The sequence below is a fragment of the Pithys albifrons genome, chromosome 2 (genome assembly GCF_047495875.1).
Source record: "Pithys albifrons albifrons isolate INPA30051 chromosome 2, PitAlb_v1, whole genome shotgun sequence".
Classification (NCBI taxonomy): domain Eukaryota; kingdom Metazoa; phylum Chordata; class Aves; order Passeriformes; family Thamnophilidae; genus Pithys; species Pithys albifrons.
In genome coordinates this window covers 121,129,543-121,147,618 of record NC_092459.1, presented here as the reverse complement: position 1 = coordinate 121,147,618, position 18,076 = coordinate 121,129,543, and the positions used below count along the sequence as shown (strand labels likewise).

At 53.4% G+C, this 18,076-nt stretch overlaps 2 protein-coding genes across 2 annotated transcripts in view; one reads left to right on the top strand and one right to left on the bottom strand.

Annotated features, from left to right (window-relative positions):
• The window catches only part of NRBP1 (nuclear receptor binding protein 1), a 35,880-nt gene extending 35,661 nt beyond the window's left edge, over positions 1-219 (bottom strand). The window contains exon 1 of the mRNA XM_071547709.1: positions 159-219. The gene's annotated coding sequence lies outside the window, so the exon portion shown is untranslated. The remainder of the gene's footprint in view (positions 1-158) is intronic.
• A 447-nt stretch (positions 220-666) lies between these two features.
• Positions 667-17,466, top strand: PPM1G (protein phosphatase, Mg2+/Mn2+ dependent 1G). The gene is made up of 10 exons (XM_071547706.1): positions 667-906; positions 4,576-4,645; positions 10,039-10,124; positions 11,256-11,388; positions 12,980-13,449; positions 13,864-14,001; positions 14,776-15,010; positions 16,004-16,133; positions 16,269-16,371; positions 16,783-17,466. Exons 1-10 carry the CDS (start codon positions 787-789, stop codon positions 16,975-16,977), a joined length of 1,680 nt encoding a protein of 559 aa, XP_071403807.1. The 5' UTR covers positions 667-786; the 3' UTR covers positions 16,978-17,466.
• Positions 17,467-18,076: the final 610 nt, after the last annotated feature.

The following is an 18,076-nucleotide window of genomic DNA, read 5'->3' as shown; positions in this document are numbered from 1 at the left end:
GCCGGGCCGGGCCGGGCCGGGCCGCACTAGGCTGGGCCGCGCCCGCCGGGGCTGTCAGGCGGGGCCGCGCCCAGGGCCTGCAGGCAGCGCCCAGCCGGGGGGCGAGGGTCGGGGCCGGGGCCGGGGCCGGGGCCGGGGGGCGAGGGCCGCGCACTCACCGGGGCCGCCGCTCCGCCCGGTCCCGAGCGCGTCCCCGCCGCAACCGCCGCGCTGCGTAACGCGGCGTGCGGGGCGGGGCCTCCGCCACAGCCAATCAGCGCCCGCCAATCGCCGGCGGGCGGAGTCGCGCTGAGCCACCCGACAGGGGGCGCCCTGCGGGAGGTGGCGGGAAGGGCCGCGAAGGGGGCGGGGCCGGCCCGCACGGCAGCCAATGAGCGCGCGGAGCGGGGCCGCCAGCACCGCTGATTGGTTGGCGGGCCTGGCCGAGCGCGCACGGGCCCCTCTCTATGGCAGGGGCGGACCTGGCGCCGGCCCCGGGGAGGGCCCGGGGCCTCAGCCGTGCGGGCCACCGGCGGCAGCAGCGCCGGGCTCGGGTCCCCTGTTCCCCCGAGGAAGCCTCAAAGCAGCTCGAAGGCAGCGGCGGCTCGCGTGGGCGCTCCCGGGGCGGAGCGGCCGGCGTGCCGCTCTGGCTGCGTCTCTATGGTCCGCGCTTCCGGTCGTCGCGCTTCCGGCGCGCGACTTCCGGTCGCCGCCTGCCGGTGCGAGGACCCGCCGCCCCCGAGCTCCGCCCGCGCCCCCCGGTCCGGTCCGGTCCGGGCGCCGCCGACCGAGGCCGCCGCGGCCGCAATGGGCGCCTACTTGTCGCAGCCCAACACGGTGAAGAGCTCCGGGGACGGTGCCGGGCTTGGGCCGCGCCCGCTGCACTTCGGTTTCAGCGCCATGCAGGGATGGCGCGTCTCTATGGAGGTGAGCGGCTGAGAGGGGCGGCGGGGCGGCGGCATTCGCCCTCCGCCCTCCTCGGGGTCCTGCGCCGACAGGCCTCGACGGCGGGGGGCTCCGGGCGCTGGCGGTCCCCCCTTCCCTCCCGAGGGCGGGGGAGGGATTCTGCCTGTCCCGGTGCCGCCTCAGCCCTCCCCGAGTGCCCCACGGCAGCCGCGTGTCCCGGGTCCCGCGGGAAGGAGCTCCCTGGTTCGGGGGGCACGCGCCGCTGGAGAAATCCCCGCGAGGAGTGAGGACAGCAGAGTAAAAAGCAGGAGCAATGAGGGCTCAGTGCTGGGGGTGAAACACTGAATGAAGCAAGTGGGAAATCCTGAGGGGAAACGTCTGGTTTTTTTCTCCTGAAATGAAGCGTCAGTGTCTTGCTGTGCTCCTTTCTTGTTTTTGTCTATTTCTAGGAAAGCTTACAGGAGGAATTCTCACAGCTGCCCTCGGTCTCCTGTAGCTGCTCCTGCCTTTGCTGGGCACGGTGTGGGCAGATGAGTGTCCAGCACCCCAGACCTGATCGAGGGCTCAGGTGTTGGCCAGCGCTGCAGGGGCTGCTCTGCAGCTGCTGGTTGGTGTGAGGGGAGTGTGGGGCAGCTCACCCAAAGGCCTGTCACCTTCACACCCTCTGGGAGTACCAGTAACGTGCTGCCTTGTTTTCCTTTCTGAGCAACCAGCAAACAGCTGAATTCAGTAAGGGCGAGTCCTGGCCCCTGCAGCCCCTCCAGGGACACTTCTCAGTGTCTGGGCCGTAGCCCTGTGGCTGCTGGTGGGAGGATGTCCCGTTCTGGCTCTCAGGGGTTGAACCTTTGCCAGTTTGGGTTTGTCAGACCCTTCACCACTGCTGCAGTGGGGCAGCTGCTGTGCAGGTGACAAAACACTGGCCAGGTGTTTCCTCCTCTCTGTGTGGAAAACCCTGAGCTCTGGTTCTTGGGGCAGAAGATGCAGAATTGGTGCTTGTGCTCGGGATGCATCCAGGTGTGTGCTGAGCTGGTGCCTCCCAGTGACCCTGGAGGGGACAGCTCGGTGGCACAGGGACACTCCTGGAGCAGTGGGGTGTAATCTCAAGGGTGACCAGTGCAGGGTGAGTGGCTGAGCAGGGCCATGGCTCGTGCCACGGAGCAGCCTGGGCTGAGCTCCCACCCTCACTCACTCGAGGGCTCCCGCTGGTACCTGTGCACAGGTTGGACGAGGCCCTGGCCTGCAGCTGTGGGTTCTGCACTGCCCACCATCCCTGGCTAATCCCTGCTGGCAGAGACAGTGCTGAGGCCCTTGCAGTGGATGTGGTTTAGCTGAGTTATCCCAAAAAGTGAGTGGATGGCAGGAGCTGAGCCTGCTGCAGATTGCCTCTGAACTTGATGGGAGGGTAATGTGTGTTTCACACACAGCTGGGCAGTCCTGTTGCATTTGCTGGCATTGCAGTGCTCTCTGTTTTGCTCTCTGTTGTGTCTTGGTTTGTGTTTTTAACTTTCCTTCACGTTCATTTGTACTTTTGCTCTTCTGCAAGACTTGGAGGAGGTTCTTGAGGCAGTGGCTGTGGTTCTGTGTGCCAGTGAGGGCAACCAGCCTGTGCAGGTGGCAGGACTGGCATTCTGGGTGGCAGAAACTGTGCAGAGGAGCTTTTTGTTGTCTCATGGGTTTCAAGAGCCACCAGCTAAGGTGTCTATATAGGGCTCTGAAGAAATCCTGTAACTTCTCCCGGTGGGTTTGCGGTGGGAGTCAGGAAGTGTCTGCGGCACATGAGGGAGTCAGAGGGTCACTTAGTTTTAACTTGTTCTCTCATTTCAGCTAAATTGGGTGTTTGATGTTTCAAACTGGTTTTCGTCAGTGCTACAGTAACCACTGGGGTGCTGGGGAGGCCTGAAATCCGAGCTGGCTGCAGAGCAGAGCTGGCTTTGGGAACTCGGGTGAGCTCTGAGGTGCACGAGGTCCCGGTCACTCAGCTTGGCTGAGCTGCAGGCTGGGGACTGGCAGCACACAGTGGGCCTGGTGCTCAGTGACACTGGCAGTGCCAGGGCCTGGCTGTGACCCACGTGCAGAGCCATCAGCACCTTTATTGGAGTGGCACAGAGTGAGCCCCATGTGTGGTGCAGGAGCCTGACCCTGCCTGTCTGTCCTCCTCAGGGTCGAGGCTGCTGCAGGGAGGGCTCAGGGGGTGGCAGGTCAGGACAGGCAGCAGTGGTGGCTCTGCAAGGGTGGCACAGACTTTTTGGTGCCAGTGCTGGATTTTCTCCCCAGCAGTATTTGCATCTCTTTAATTATGCTGCTGTTTGGTCACCTGGGATTCATCCCAGTTACTGTGCTGTGGGTTCACTGTCTCACTGGCTTCTGTGAGTGCTCAAAAAAGTGAGCATGAAAGTGCTGGTTCTTGGTTTATCCTTGTTTTCATTCGTGCTCTCTCCAGTGAGCTCTGGGGAAATTTCCTGCTTTACTATTCAAGATCATTTTTTAATTTTGAATTCAGGTTGTCACTTGCATGTTCACAGTTTTCATCCCAGTGCCAGCAATCCATTGCACTGAGTGCTGCATGAACCCAGACTTCTGTATTCCCATTTTCCTGAGCAGGGAATAGAGTTCTCTTTTTACAAGATCGTGAGACTCTGGAGGGCAAAGAGCCCCTACCAAGGAGTCCTGCAAGGAAAAGCAGAAGAGGTCAGTGGTTGCTGGGCTGTGATTGAGGGTAGCTCAGTGTCTGTGTAAACTCTGTGATGTGGAGGACAGTGTGGGCACATTCAGAATTTTGAGCCAGATACTGGAACAAGAAGAGTTTTGGGGCAGCTGTAGCACGTGTAAGGTGGTGAACCATGGCAAAGATCACACTGCTGGATGTATCCCAGGCTGGGTCCTGAACAGGGTGTGGGGTGTGTCGGGCTGAGGGGTGATCAGTGGGGGCCAGACCTGAAGGAGTGTCATGAGATGAGCTGGGCAGGGAGAAGGCTTAGGAGAAGGTTCAGCCCATCCACCTGTTCTAGGCTCTGTCTTGGAATAGCCAGGGTGGGTTGGGATCCCTGTGAGGGAAGGAGGCCATGCAACTCTTCTGGCTGTAAAATTGGGGTGGTGCCTCCCTCAAAGGTGGCTGTTCCAGAGAGACCTTGTGGAAAGGAGGGCACAGTGTGTGTGGCTTATGTGTTGTTGAGCTTTGTGCTGGAGCATATCCAAAGATGAAAATGGAGCTGGGGAAGGATCTGGAGCATAAGTCTGATGAGGAGCAGCTGAGGGGGCTCAGCCTGGAGAAGAGAAGGCTCAGGGCGACCTTCTCACTCTCTGCAACTCCCTGACAGGAGCAGGGAGCGGAGGGTTGGGCTCTGCTCCCAGGGAACAAGGGACAGGACAAGAGGAAACAGCCTCAAGCTGTGCCAGGGGAGGTTCAGATTGTCTATTTGGAACAATTTCTGCATGGAAAGGTTTGTCTGGCCCTGGCACAGGCTGTCCAGGGCAGTGGTGGAGTCCCCACTACTGGAGGGATTTAAAAGCCATGTGGATGTGGCACTTGGGGACATGGGACAGCACAGAGGCCTTGGCAGTGCTGGGGGAATGTTGGACTCAGTGGTCTCAGAGGGCTTTTCCAGGGAACCCAAACAAATCTGTGGTTCTATGATTTTCTGTGGGTCTAATGCAATCCCTGTCAGCCCAGCCCTTTGTTCTCTCTTTCAGGATGCCCACAACTGCATCCCTGAGCTGGACAGTGAAACCGCCATGTTCTCCGTCTACGATGGACACGGAGGTAACTGTGCCCACTGTGCCCTGTCCTGCCCCACACTGTGGCCCCTCTGGGCTCTCCGTGGCTGCCGGGACTCACATCTGTGCCCGGGAATCCTGCTCCTTCCTGGGAAGCATTTTCTTTGATAAGATACCATCAGTGAAGGTTCTGAACATTTCTTAGGGATCCTAAAAGGAAGGTCAGGGGTTGTTCTGAAATTGAAATCAGATTTGCATTCAGTCTTCTATAACTTTTGAGAATGGCTGTTCTTGTGTGGATGACCCAGGCAGGAGAGTCACTGAAGGGAAAGGTGGTGAGAAAAACCACCTGAGACTGGACCAAAGGTCTGACTGTAGTCAGTGTGTTCTGCTGGTTGCCCAAGGAAAAGAGAACAGGAAGATCCATTCCCTTCTGTACCTGCCCAGCTCCCACTCCCCAGGTAAAGGTTCCCTGAGCTGGAGGTTGTAGCCATTCCATCCTGCAGACATGCTGGAGCCTTCTTGATGAACTGTCTCTTCATGAATTTGTTTAATTGCATTTTAAACAGGTTTCTGTTTGGGGATTGTTTGCGTTGTGCATTTTGTATAGAATTATTTGAAAAAATTGTAATTAAGCCCTGCTGCCTGACAATGTCATTGCAATATCTCCAGCACTGTTGAGGAATGAGGGAGCAATCACTCTGTGAGCACTTTTCACTTTTACCATTTTGGACTTCATGTTCTTTCTTCCAGTCGGAGGAGCCTGGACTTGTCTCTGCTCATACAGCTGAAAAGTGCTATTAAATATCATTGCTAATATTATTACAGAATTCTACCTGCCAGTATCACATAAAAGCACAAGATCCTGCAATTAAATCTTGCAAATTCTTTTAGTTTTGGTCATCCTGAGTGAGTTACTAACCTCTTTTCCCGATAATTTCCGTCGATGTTGGACACTGTCTCTTCCAGGAGCTCTCCCAGTGGTTCTGCTCCATTCTGAGAACTGCTTCTGTCCAACCTCGCTGCTTTTCCCATGGCAGCTGCATGGGAAGCATTTGATGATTTATTTGAAAGCTTTTTGAAAGTCTGTGTGGAGTAGATGAACTAAACTGCCTGTTTCCTCCTACTCGTTTGCTCTGAAAAGCTCTGGCCAGTGAGTGACCCCCCTGCTGTGATTGTCTCATGGCATTTAAAAGCTGTGTGTGTGTTACAATTTTGGCTGTGTTCACCTGCCATCCCTGCTGCTCTGGAGTGTTGTCAGCCCAGCTCCCCCACTCTGAGGCAGTGGTTTTGGTGTGCTCTGTCTGCCTCTCGTTTCTCTGACACGAAGCAGGTTTCCCTGGAAGGTCACACAGTGCAGTTCATCATTTCCACTTGCCTTTAGAACTGAGATATCCAAATTGCCAATTTGCAAATTACAGCTTAAAGCCTTTTTCTGCAGTAGTCCTTACTAAAAAGCTCATCCTGAGTAGGCTCCTGGTGAGGAGCTCTTCCAAAGACACCATCTCAGGCTGTAGAATGCACTTAATGCTCTGAAATTATTTTCCTCCTGAACTTCATCTCAGACTGTGCAGAGACTTGGGCGGAGCAGCCTCTGATGTCCTGGAGAGCGTTTGAGAACGTGGGAATGATGGGTTGGTGCTGAGAGTCAGAGAGTGACAAGGAAACAGGGTGTAGGGATTCAACAGCTGCTCACTCACCTCTGAAACTCAGAAGCCATTTGTGTGTGTCAGGCAGAAGTAAAGATGAGGAGCATCTACCCAGAATGGGTCAGTAATGAATAGTGTTGAACTACCTGTTCTCCTCTGAGCTCGGTGTGTTGGGTTTTCAGCTGCCAAGGTCTATGCCATGTGTTGGGTTTTAGAGAGGTTTTGGAGACTCATGACATTCCCTAGGATAGGACATGGAGTGAGTAGTGTGTTTGGGATTTTTAAATACAATAAAGAAGATTCAAGACAGACACAAGGGAAAGGCCTGGAATGGCAAAGCGCAGGCTTGGCTTTCTACCTTGTATTTGAGGTTTCTGCTGACTGAATCTCTACAACTCTTCCTCAATAAACCTTACCAGGACAGATAAGGATGTAGTTAGTTGAACCTGACTCTGAAGAACAGCTTTTGCTCATCCCTACTATTGTATGATTTTATTGATGCTTTAGTTATTTAGTTTGAAAGAATTTCTCAGGTCTCTCACAGGTAAAAGTAAGAATTTTTTTGGATGGGAACCTTGCTGAGCTTTATTAGCTACATGCAAAAACTGAATTTAGCTTCTCTTATATACCTTGCTTATCTTTCAGCATGAAACTCCAGTAAGCTTCCTGCTTCAGATAGGTTGGGAAAGGTTTTAATTATTGTGCTATTTGAAAAAAGGGTGGGTTTCAGGGGATTTTTCATATTAACTTTTTCCATTTTACTCATCAGTTTTTCTCTCACATTTTCCCACTGTGGACAAGCCTCCCAGTGTTCAGAAGATGCTGCTGGGCTTTTTGCCTTCTGTGGTAGTTTTAGTTTTAGTGGGCCTTAGTTTTAGTAGGCCCTGAAGCTGCTATGTGGATAGAAGGGTCAGGTTGTCACCTGACTTAAACAACTAAAGAAATATTTCATACCATATTATGCAAAGTGGGGTATAAAAAGCCCCGTGGGAGGCGTTTTTCTCTCTTCTCTTCGTGGCCACAGTTCTGGGAGAGCCAGGCCTCACTGCTGCTTTACCTGGGGGAAGAAAACATTTTATGGTTGGCTTCTCTTTTTCTTGGCTCAGGGATCTCTCAGCCTTAGCCCAGGTAGCCACAGTGGTGGCAGTTTGCTGCTCTGTGGGAAGTGGAAAGCTGTTGTTATCTTTTACTTTTGTGTATATGTGTTACTTTGCTTTTAATTTTCTCTTTTCTGTGTGAATACATAAGCTTTTCCATTTTAAGTTTCAGGTCTTTTCCTTCTCCCTTTCCCTTGGGAGGTGGAGCTGCCTTGCTGTGGTGAATATTTGGCATTTTGTGAAGGTCAAACCACAACACCTTCCCCAGCTTCCTTTTTATGTGTCTCTTCCCTCAGATCCTGGGGAGTGATATTTGGACACTGTACCTTCAGTGGGGGTTTCTAGTCAGACTCTGTCACTGTCTACTTGTGCTTTAGCCTTTTAGCTCTTCCTTTTAATAACTGTCTTCATTGACACATATCTTGCATTGCTTGTCTGTCTTGGGGTTTATTTCTCTCTCTTTGCTATTTTCCTTTTCACTATTTCCTTTTCATAATTACTACTATTGTTATTACTGTTTTAAGCTTCTCTGAACTCAAGGTTTTCTTCCCTTTTGCCCTTCTGATCCTCTGCCCCATCCCACGAGGAGAGATGGGTGGGCAGGTGGCTGGGTGATGGATGCTTAGTTGCCATCTGGGGTTAAACCATGAGAGTCCTTTCTTGGCACTCACCCTGGGTCTGGAAGGGTCAGTGCTTAATAACGGATTGACCAGAGCATGTTGGAGGAGATTTATGTCTGTTCCAGCTGCAGGTCACCACAGTGCTCAGCTGTTCCCAATATCAGTTCACCTGACCCTTGCTGTGCTCTCTACCTGACCCACACCATGCTCTTGTTTGTGCTGTACCTGCTAAAGGCTGGTGTTGGCTCCTGCCTTTGGCTGGGCTCTGCAGGGATTAGTGTTTCCCTGGGAGATCTGTTACTCAAACACTGACCTTGGGCCTAATCTGGAATGTGGGCTCAGCACTTAGGCCATCACTGTCCTTCAGGTGCCATCTCATTGAGACAAATAACACCTTCCTCCAAGAGGATTTTGTGGAGGAAACAGAATGGCCAGGCTCTCACCAGCCTCACAGGCAAGACTTTTTTCCTAGTACCCCATTTAGCCCTGTCCTCTGTCAATGTGAAGCCATTCACCCTTGTCCTGTCGCTCCAGGCCCTTGTCACAGGTCCTCTCCAGCATTCCCATGTCAGACCCAGTCTCTTTGTTCTCTGGTTCTGTACCATGGAATGTTTTGCTGCACTGTGTAGTGGCAGCCGTTTTGCTCTTTCTGTTCTTTGTCAATGGCCACTTGATCCCTTCTCTGCCAGCACACTGGAAAAGTCCCTTGTCTGCTGTTTCTTTCTTTCTCTCAAATCTCCCCAGCTCTCTGCTTCCCTCTGGCTCTCCCTTTGCTAAGCTGATGGCTGCTGCTACTTTCCCCTCACTTCCCCAGCTCCCTGTGCCTTCACAGAGCCTTGCTCCTGCCTGCACAGCCTCTGCTGGGGTGGGAGAAGGGCAGGGAAGTTGGGATATGCAGCAGCTGGTGCATCCCTGTGGAAACCATCCTGTAGCCTGCAGGAAAGGAGCACATGTGGCTCTGGCTGTACCCACATGCCCCGGGAAGCCCCAGATCCAGCGAGGCTCTGGAGTCCTGTCACCCACCCTGGTGCTGCTTTGCCCTGTGACAGGGAAGGGCTGGTCCAGCACAGCCTCAGGGATGCCCCTACACTCTGTGGCAGGACCCACAAGCCTGCCCTGCTCCTCTCCCTCCTCTGCTCTCGTTTCAATTGTTTTTCAGTTTCTAGCTCTGAATTTTCCTTCTCATGACATGTGGGCCCAGTTTCTGTGTTCTGCATTGTTGTTTGCCTCATATAAAAACCTCAGTGACCAGTCTGATCTCTTATAACTTATGCTACACGTTTTGGTCCCTGTTCAAGATAAAATACAGAAGTTCACAATCCCTCTCTGTTTACTTCTCTCTTCGTAACACTCCGTGATCACAACAAATGCCTTCCTTGCCCTGTTCCATGTGTGACATCATTAATTGCAGAGTTATGGAGGGAGTTTTGGCTTTTAAAAGTCTCTCAGCTGCTTTAGGGTCAGCACTTGGCTTGAGCTGTTGTTCCTCAGTCCCAAATTTATCCCCTGTGCTCTTGGCATGGTGTGCTTTCCAGCTGCTGTTTGTCGTGCCATGAGCACACACACCCCTTCCTGTACCCAGATGGCTGCCCCATCTCCTGAAAGGCCATCTCAGCTGTGGGATCCCATTGACATTGTCATGGAACACACATTAGAACACAGAACACTTTTTATGTGCTCCTTGCATGTTGATAACACTCCGAGAGAGCCTTCCTTGATCACAAGTTTCCCTTCTGCTTGCACTGACGTGGAAAATGAAGGTTTCCAGGTAGCCTGGCCCTAAAGAGTCAATGAGTCCAAATGTCACAGTGGGCCTAAGCTCCCTCTTGATAAGCTCAAAGTATCAACCAGACGTGGTGGTTTGGAGCTCACTGAGGTGAGCACATACTGCTGCTCCAGGAGTGCCACCCCGGCAAGGTGTGAGTGGGACCCCCGGAGTCAACTGCTGTGTCACCATTCTGTATCTGGGGCAGCTCTGGTTTGTGTCCTGGGATTTGCCTCAGGCATTCAGTTGTTCAAGAGCATGCTGTATCTGGGAGGATCAGCCTCTAAATAGTTTCTGCTCTTTTTCAGGAGAAGAAGTTGCCCTGTACTGTGCCAAGTACCTCCCTGAGATCATCAAAGACCAGAAGGCCTACAAGGAAGGCAAATTGCAAAAGGTGAGGAGCCAATTCTGCCCTGGAATGAGTGTGCTGGTTGAAAGGTAAACAAGTGGGAGAAAAGAACCAGACTCAAGAGAGATTACAAATCAGAGTTACAATTTACTAAAAGACATTACAATAAATACAATGATACAAAGAAAAATTGGGTTTAACCCACAAAAACAGATGTATAACTGAGCATGCTGGGGCACAAACAGAATGGTGCTTGTTAGCCCCTGTGCTGAGGGCCACGTGGTCCCCCTGAGGACAAAGTAAAAGGAAAGGAAAACCTGTTGGTGAGGATGGTGGTCACAGTCTTGTTGGGAGTTGCAGTCCTGTTGACATTCTGGCCCTCTGGATCCAACAAGTGGTACCAAGAAGTCCCAAACCCCCAAGATTGTATGTGGTCAGGTTCAGGTGGGAATGCCCAGTACCTCCCCCAGGGCTGGGAGTTTCACAGTGGGTGATTTAACTCTGTGAGTCATGGGATATTTTGGAATCTTTCATGGTCTAGGTTATTTCAGCTGCCTATCGTGCCAGTCCTTAAAGCCCATTAGTAGACCTGAGCCCTCAGGCTGGGTGTGAAGGTGCCAATGCCTCTCCAGAGGGGAGTTATCACAGCTGAGTCACTGGTGTGAAGACAAACATTCCTTTGCCTTGCAGGGTCCTTTAATACCCAGCTTGTAGCCTGAGATGTCAGGTGTGCCCTTGGCAGCTACTGCAAATGATCCATCATTAACAGCTGATTAGAAATGAGACAGAGAGTGTAGAATAAACCATTTTGGTTACACCCACACAGTGATAAACTAGTCCTGGCCACTGTGTAACAGACAAACAAGTGAGCACCAACGCAGAGGAAAGGAAGCCCTTGTGTCAGTACCCAATGCCATTGTGCAAGTTGTCCAGGGAGGCAATGAAGTCTCCATCCTTAGAGCTGTTCAGGATCTATCTGGATACGGCCCTGGGCATTCAGCTCTGGGTGTCCCTGCTGGAGCAGTGGGCTGGATCAGAAGAATCCCAGAGGTCCCTTCCAGCTGCAGCTGTGCTGTGATTCTGTGTGGTGTCCACGCTCCAAGAGACTGGATTGCACAGCAAGGCAATGCTTCCATAGGGAGCAGGGGCTGCCCACTCTTGTCTGTTCACACACAGGCCCTGGAAGATGCATTCTTGGCCATTGATGCCAAGCTCACCACTGAGGAGGTGATTAAGGAGCTCTCCCAAATGGCCGGGCGACCCCAAGATGATGAAGACGAGAAGGAGAAAGTTGCTGATGAAGATGATGGTAAGTCAGATATTGGGGTCACCCTTTGGGTAAAGTAGGGAGGTCAGAGGAGGCAGAGACAACTCAGGCTGCAGTGTGATCAGAAGGCTCATTGAAGACAAAGGACTTTTAGTAACAGCTTCACTTTTATGTACTCCTGCATATAACGTGCCAGTACACTATTGGTCAGTAGTTCACCTCACATACATGGAAAGATTCTACTGGTTACAAAGCATCCACATCCTACAGGTGGTTTTCTGGTCCTTAAGGATGCACTCGTCAATCACCTCAGACCTTAAGAGATCCACACACATTGTCAGCCTCACAAGTCAGATGCCACTGAGCAGACAAGGCTGCAGCTCCAGGACAGGGACCAAGAGCAGCAGGGCCAGGTCTCCTTTGGCACAAGGTTTTCTGTTACAGTTTCTCAGTTAATTTTTAGCTGAGCTGAGCTGCCAACCCTCAGCACTGTCCATGGCTTTTGGCTGGTGCTAGGGGAACCCAGATCCATTTGGGAGCTTAATGCTGTGGATAACAAACCAGCGTGTCACCATTTTCTGCAGGCCTTCCTTCACAGGGTGCAGGATGTGTCAGGAACTCTGAGGTGGGGAGCAGGCTGAGTTCTGTAAGGGAGATGATGTGGTGCACAGCACTCAGCTCTCCCAGGCTGGTGCCAGCAGGTAGGACTGAAGTAGATTCTGGTCTCTTTGCAAAAAAGCAAGTGTTCCACCAGCAAATGGTTGCCAGCCCCCAGAGCCAGGCAGGAGGTGATTCCTGCAGCAGAATCCTGTGCTCCTCTCACTGAGTACCTGGTGACCAGCCTTGAGGCAAATGTAGGGCAATACCATCATGTATACACTGTGCTGGTCTGGAAATGCTGAGTTTGTTGACCCTGATTCTTCAGCTGATAAGGATGAAGTAGGCAGTTGGATTTTCTTTCTTTTTGTCCTGTATTTTCAGGAGTATTTGGGATATGGGTATATGTTTTGGGATTAAATAGCAAAACAAACTGGAACCAAGGGGATGTCAGGAGGGAAGTGGTGGTTGGTGGCTCATGGATTAGGAAAAGTCATCCCATTTTCTGCCTAGTCCCACTTAGGAGATGCCGTGGTCACTGCCCAAAGCTGTGCTCTCATCAGTTACACCTGTCCAGGTGACAGCTGCTGGGGGATCCCTGCAGTGCTTCAGGCCCATGGAGCAACTGCTTTCTTCTTGTCCTGCAGTATTACTGACCAAACCCGCTCATGGAAGCGGCGAGTCTGCTTCCCCACAGCTCCCATGGAGCCTGTGCTCAGGAAAGGGAGGCTCTACCCCCAGCCATGCACCTGATGGAAAGGCTCTGTGCTGCTGTCAGCCAGCCAGGGAGCACTGGGGCTGGGGCTCTGGGGGACCCAGGCTGTGCCGTGGTCAAAGCTGTGGCCCTGCTATTTCCATCCTCACCTGCAGCACCTGGGATAGCACAGCCTGGATGTGTGCTCACAGTCAGCCCAGGGAGCACTGCTGGAACTGCAGCAGCAGCCTCAGCCAGGGCAGCTCATCACTGGGCCTAGAGTGGTGAGTATCCAGCTCTCTGACCCTCTCTGTCCTCACCCCCTCTTCTTTCCATTTGTAGTGGATAATGAGGAAGCTGCTCTTCTGCATGAAGAAGCCACAATGACCATCGAGGAGCTTCTCACACGTTATGGACAAAACTGCACCAAGAACCTCAAAGCCAAGTCTGTAGCTGCACCTGGGGATAACACTGTGGAGGGGACAGGCAAGCAGCATGATGGGGAGTCAAATATGAACGGAGAGGCTGACCCAGGGGAGCTTCCTGACCACAAGGAGAGGAAGAATGGGAAGCCAGATGAAGAAATCACGGGTATTTCCTCCACCTCAGACAAAGCCAGCGCTGGAGGCAACAGCCCTGCTCTGCAGAAGCCTGAACTAGGCAAAGGTGACGAGGCCGTCACCTCTTCCACTGGGGAGGCCGGGCCCTCCTGCTCCTCCACGGGAAAGCCCCAGCGCACAACCAAATCCAAATTTTTTGAGGACAGTGAGGATGAGTCAGATGAGGTTGAGGAAGAGGAGGAAGACAGTGAGGTAGGAAACAGCACTGGGACAGAGTGGCCTTCTGGCTGGGCAGAATGCATTGCTTATGGTCATACTTGAGAAGAGCCCCTGGCTCATCCTAGGCCTGTCCTAGGAGCAGGTGTTTCAGGCTGATCCTTTGAAACCATTCCATGGGAGTGTTTGGGATTGTTGAGCTAACCCTGAAGGACACACACTCTCATCCTGCAGTGGCCATAGCTGATAGCCCTTGATCCTGCTGCATGCACCATCCCTTCATCCACTGCTGTAGTGACACCAGCTGCTCTGGTTGTAGCCATCAGGTGTGGGGAACATGGGCCAGGTCACCTCACACCTCTGGGGGAACTGACCATTGGTCCCCAGGATGGAGGGACCAGTGTGGGGAGGGCACTGTGTGACTCCTGTGGTATTCCACCTTTCTTGTAGGAATGCAGTGAGGATGAGGATGGTTACAGCAGCGAAGAGGCAGAGAATGAAGATGATGAAGATGACACTGAAGAAGCAGAGGAGGATGAGGATGAAGAGGAGGAAATGTTGTTACCAGGCATGGAGGGAAAAGAGGAGGTGCACACTCTGTTCTTGTGTTCTGCAGCGTAGTGTGGAGCCAGGGTCACTTGGGGAACTCAGTATGGGGTTGTTCTGTTCAGGTGGGGACAGAACACTCCATATGCTCTCCTGGGGCTGAGTGAGCTGCTGACAGCCTGGGTTTGTGCAAAGGCCGAGGGGTGGGCCTGGATCTGGGCAGCTAGTTGAGATAGATGAGGCTGATCCCACTTCTGGGTGTGGGGTTCTGGGAGATGCTGTGGGGATGGTGTGGGGGGAGAACATGGGGCAGGAACAGATGGGCTTTGCTGGCACTGCTGCTCCAGGGCACAGCATTGCTCCTCGCCAGGCCAGGGCTGCAGCTCATTAGCCTGTGACAGCACAAGCAGGTGGGCCAGGGACGCAGGAGGTCACGTAAAGGGGGACGTGGCTTCCAAGGTGCCAATTTCTCCCCCTTGGGAGGTGTTCTGGCTTGCAGTGAGGATCTGCTTGTGGTGGGCAGGGCCTGGAGTCAGCACATTAGAACAGAGGATATGGCAGGACATGTGGAACACGAGAATCTTGACCCACTGAGCTGCATGAGGCTGGATGGAGGTGTTGCCTGACCCTGCCCCCCCTCAGTGAACACACTCCTGGTGTTTAACACTTCCTTTGGGCTTTCTCCGTCATTCTGTGTGTGCTCATGGGGTGAGATGCAGCACCCCGGGGTCTGGGACACAGCTGGGGCTGCCTCCCTTAGTGACCTGACACGGAGCCCAAGCAGGGAATCTCACCACAATCCCATGTCTCTTGAAGCCCGGCTCGGACAGCGGCACCACTGCTGTCGTGGCGCTCATCCGAGGCAAGCAGCTGATCGTGGCCAACGCCGGGGACTCGCGCTGCGTCGTGTCCGAGGGCGGAAAGGCCGTCGACATGTCGTACGACCACAAGCCGGAGGACGAGGTGGAGCTGGCCAGGATAAAGAACGCTGGCGGCAAGGTCACCATGGATGGGAGGGTGAACGGTGGCCTCAACCTCTCCAGGGCCATTGGTGAGCAGGAGGGGGGATGCTGGGCAGGCCTGGCCTCGGGACAGCTGCGCTTCCAGCACTGCCAGCTGCTGAGGGTAGGGAACAGTTTTTAACCAGACGAGTAGAACCTATTCATTATTTGATGGGAGATTTCAGTCTAATGGCCATGAATCAGTTGGACACCAGTAGAAAGCAGCACCTGACACCTTCAGGTTGTGCCAGTAGCTGGATTGTCAGACACCAGCTCATGTAAACTGTCCCAAAACCAGACTGCTGCCTTTGGAACAGGACTTTTCCTGCTCACTGGCTCTTGAAGGACCTTGGTGTGTTACTTCCTGGGGACCCGGCTTCATGGCAGTCTGAACCTACTTGGTCATCTGTATTTCTGCAGAAGGACCCAAACAACTGAGAGGGATAAAACCACCTTTAGGATAGAAACAAGGAGTTTGTTTATCTAGGGGGACACTGGCATTCCCACCTGCTATTTCGCAGTGACCCTGGAAGTCCCTTTCTAGGCTCTGATTCCTGATAAACTGCTAGCTGGAGCTGAGGGTCAGTTTTCTGCAGTGAGCTTTGAATCATAGAATGAGCCCTGGAATGGTTTGGGTGGGATGGAAATGGAACCTTAAAGATGATCTCATTACAACACCCTGGCTTGGGCAGTGACACCTTCCACTAGACCAGGTTGCTCCAAGGCCCATCCAGCCTGGCCCAGAACAGTTCCAGGGATGGGGCAGCCACAGCTCTCCAGATGTGACAGGTGCTCTGTGCTGTTGGCCTAGTGTTGGCCCAGAAGGTGGAGAAGCAGCACTCGTTGTGGGGTACAGAGAGGCTGAGCTGGCCAAGGCTCATCTTCCCTGAGCTATCCAGAGCTGACACCTGGAACCTGTGGAGGACCCTCTGCCTCGTGGCCCTCAGCCTCGTGCTGCTGGGGCTGCCTTGTGGCAGGGCAGTGTTGCCACTGTGCTGGGCAGCCCACACTGCCCATACCCAGCACCCTTCTCCTCCCCACAGGGGATCATTTCTACAAGCGGAACAAGAACCTCCCTCCAGAAGAGCAGATGATCTCTGCCTTGCCCGACATCAAAGTGCTGACAATAAACGATGACCACGATTTCATGGTCATTGCCTGTGATGGAATCTGGTGAGTGGTGAGGGAGGAGTTGTGCCTGTGGGGGATCCCTTTGCTGGTCTTTCTCCAGAGCTGGGCCTGGGGAAGGCCTGGTGGACACCAGCATGTGAGCTCCCTTCACCTGCTCTTTTGATCTCTGCTCTGCAGGAATGTGATGAGCAGCCAGGAAGTGGTGGATTTCATCCAGTCTAAGATCACTCAAAAGGATGAGAATGGAGTCCTGCGGTCACTCTCCTCCATTGTAGAAGAGGTAAAATCCAGAGCTCTGCCATCCCTGTAGCAACGTGGAATTTCTGTGTCCCAGCTTAGTGCCTGGCTCCACCCTCCTGCTCAGATGGGCTTGTTTAGCACTCACAGGGTTTGGCAGCTCCTGGGCTGCAATGGGCAGGAGCAGAAGTGCCTCTGCAATGGGACCCAGTTCCCTGGGCACCCCAGCCAGTGTCTGACCACGGGGCTACTGTCCAGCCAAAGGAGTTGCTCCCCACATTGAGAAACCTGGGGCTGTTGAGGCCGTTTCTGTCCTTCTGGTGGGAACAGCAGAGAACCATCTCACACAGTCCTGACCTGGCAGTGCCTGAGCCACTGTCAGGTGTTGCAATGGACCTGGAGTGATCCCAGTGTGTGTCTGTGCTCTCTGCTGACCTGCCCTTTCCCTTCCCAGCTGCTGGATCAGTGCTTGGCTCCAGACACCTCAGGGGATGGCACCGGCTGCGATAACATGACCTGCATCATCATCAGCTTCAAACCCCGTAACACACACCCACCTGCTGAGAGCGGGAAGCGGAAACTGGGGGAGGCAGTGGCACCAGCAGAGGAGAATGGTGGGGACAGCACCAAGAAGGCCAAGCTGGAGTAGCAGGGCCCAACCCAGGGACTGGGCTGTGCTCACTAGACTCTCGTTTCTTACCCATGCTGAACTCAAGACTCCAAGTCTTGTCCTTTTTTTAGCCTTAGCAGAGGCCTTGTTTGTCCGTGTCCTGGTTGGGGGGTGGGGGGCGGGTCTGGTTAGCCGAGGGCATGTCGCGCTGTTCATCCGTAACCATTCCAAAGAGGGAGCGAGGACGGAGCTACGCCCGGGAGCGCCACAGCGCAGAGCCCGTGGCAAGGAGGAGGAGGATGTCCCCCCATTGTCTCCATGTGGTTGTTGCCATTTCTGTGCCTGTGAATTTCTGTTCAGAGGGAAGAACTTTTTCACTGTCGAGGTTTTTTTAATCTGCACCTGATTATTTAAGGCCCTTTCTGTTTTTATTTGTGAAACAATCTGGCGGTGGTGCTGTGGCCACGCCGCATTCGGTTGTACACTTTCAATCAATACTTTTTTCAAACTAAAAGACTGGAAAATACAGCTGTGCTCTTGGTCCTTGGTTCTTTCCTAGAGGGGCAGATGAGGAAGGTGGGGTGGGAAGGACAACATAGTCCCTTGGAACATTGCAGGGCTTTGGCCTGTGACTCCCAGTTCCCCTGGCATGGCTCCACTGAGGATTTTCACACGGAGCAGACATGAGTCTCTGGAGACCATCTGTGACTGCTGAAAGGATGAGGGCACCAGTCACCCCCTGAGCTCACCTGCCCTCAGCAGGCAGCACCCATCAAGCTGCACTTTCTATCAAGGTTCCTCCCTGATGCACAGCTCATACAAGGCGTGTCAGTATCTGGGGCTGCTGAGTGAAGTCCCTGGGCTGTAAAACACTGATGGAAAAGTGGGCTGTACAGGTGAGCTCTCTCTGTGCAGCAGAGCGAGCCAAAGACCCAGCAAATTCTGGAAGAGAACTCTTCTTGTGGTGAGCTATTTTGCTTTTTTTTTAACACACAATTGGCCCCATTGTGCCTGTTTCCCACATTTACTCTTCCCCCCCAGTCCTCCCTTCCTGCAAAGCCATAGTGGTCCCTCCCGCCCTGGCATTCCACAGGGAGCCCCAAGCCCTGCAGGCTGCCTTGTTGCTGCCAGGGGGTAT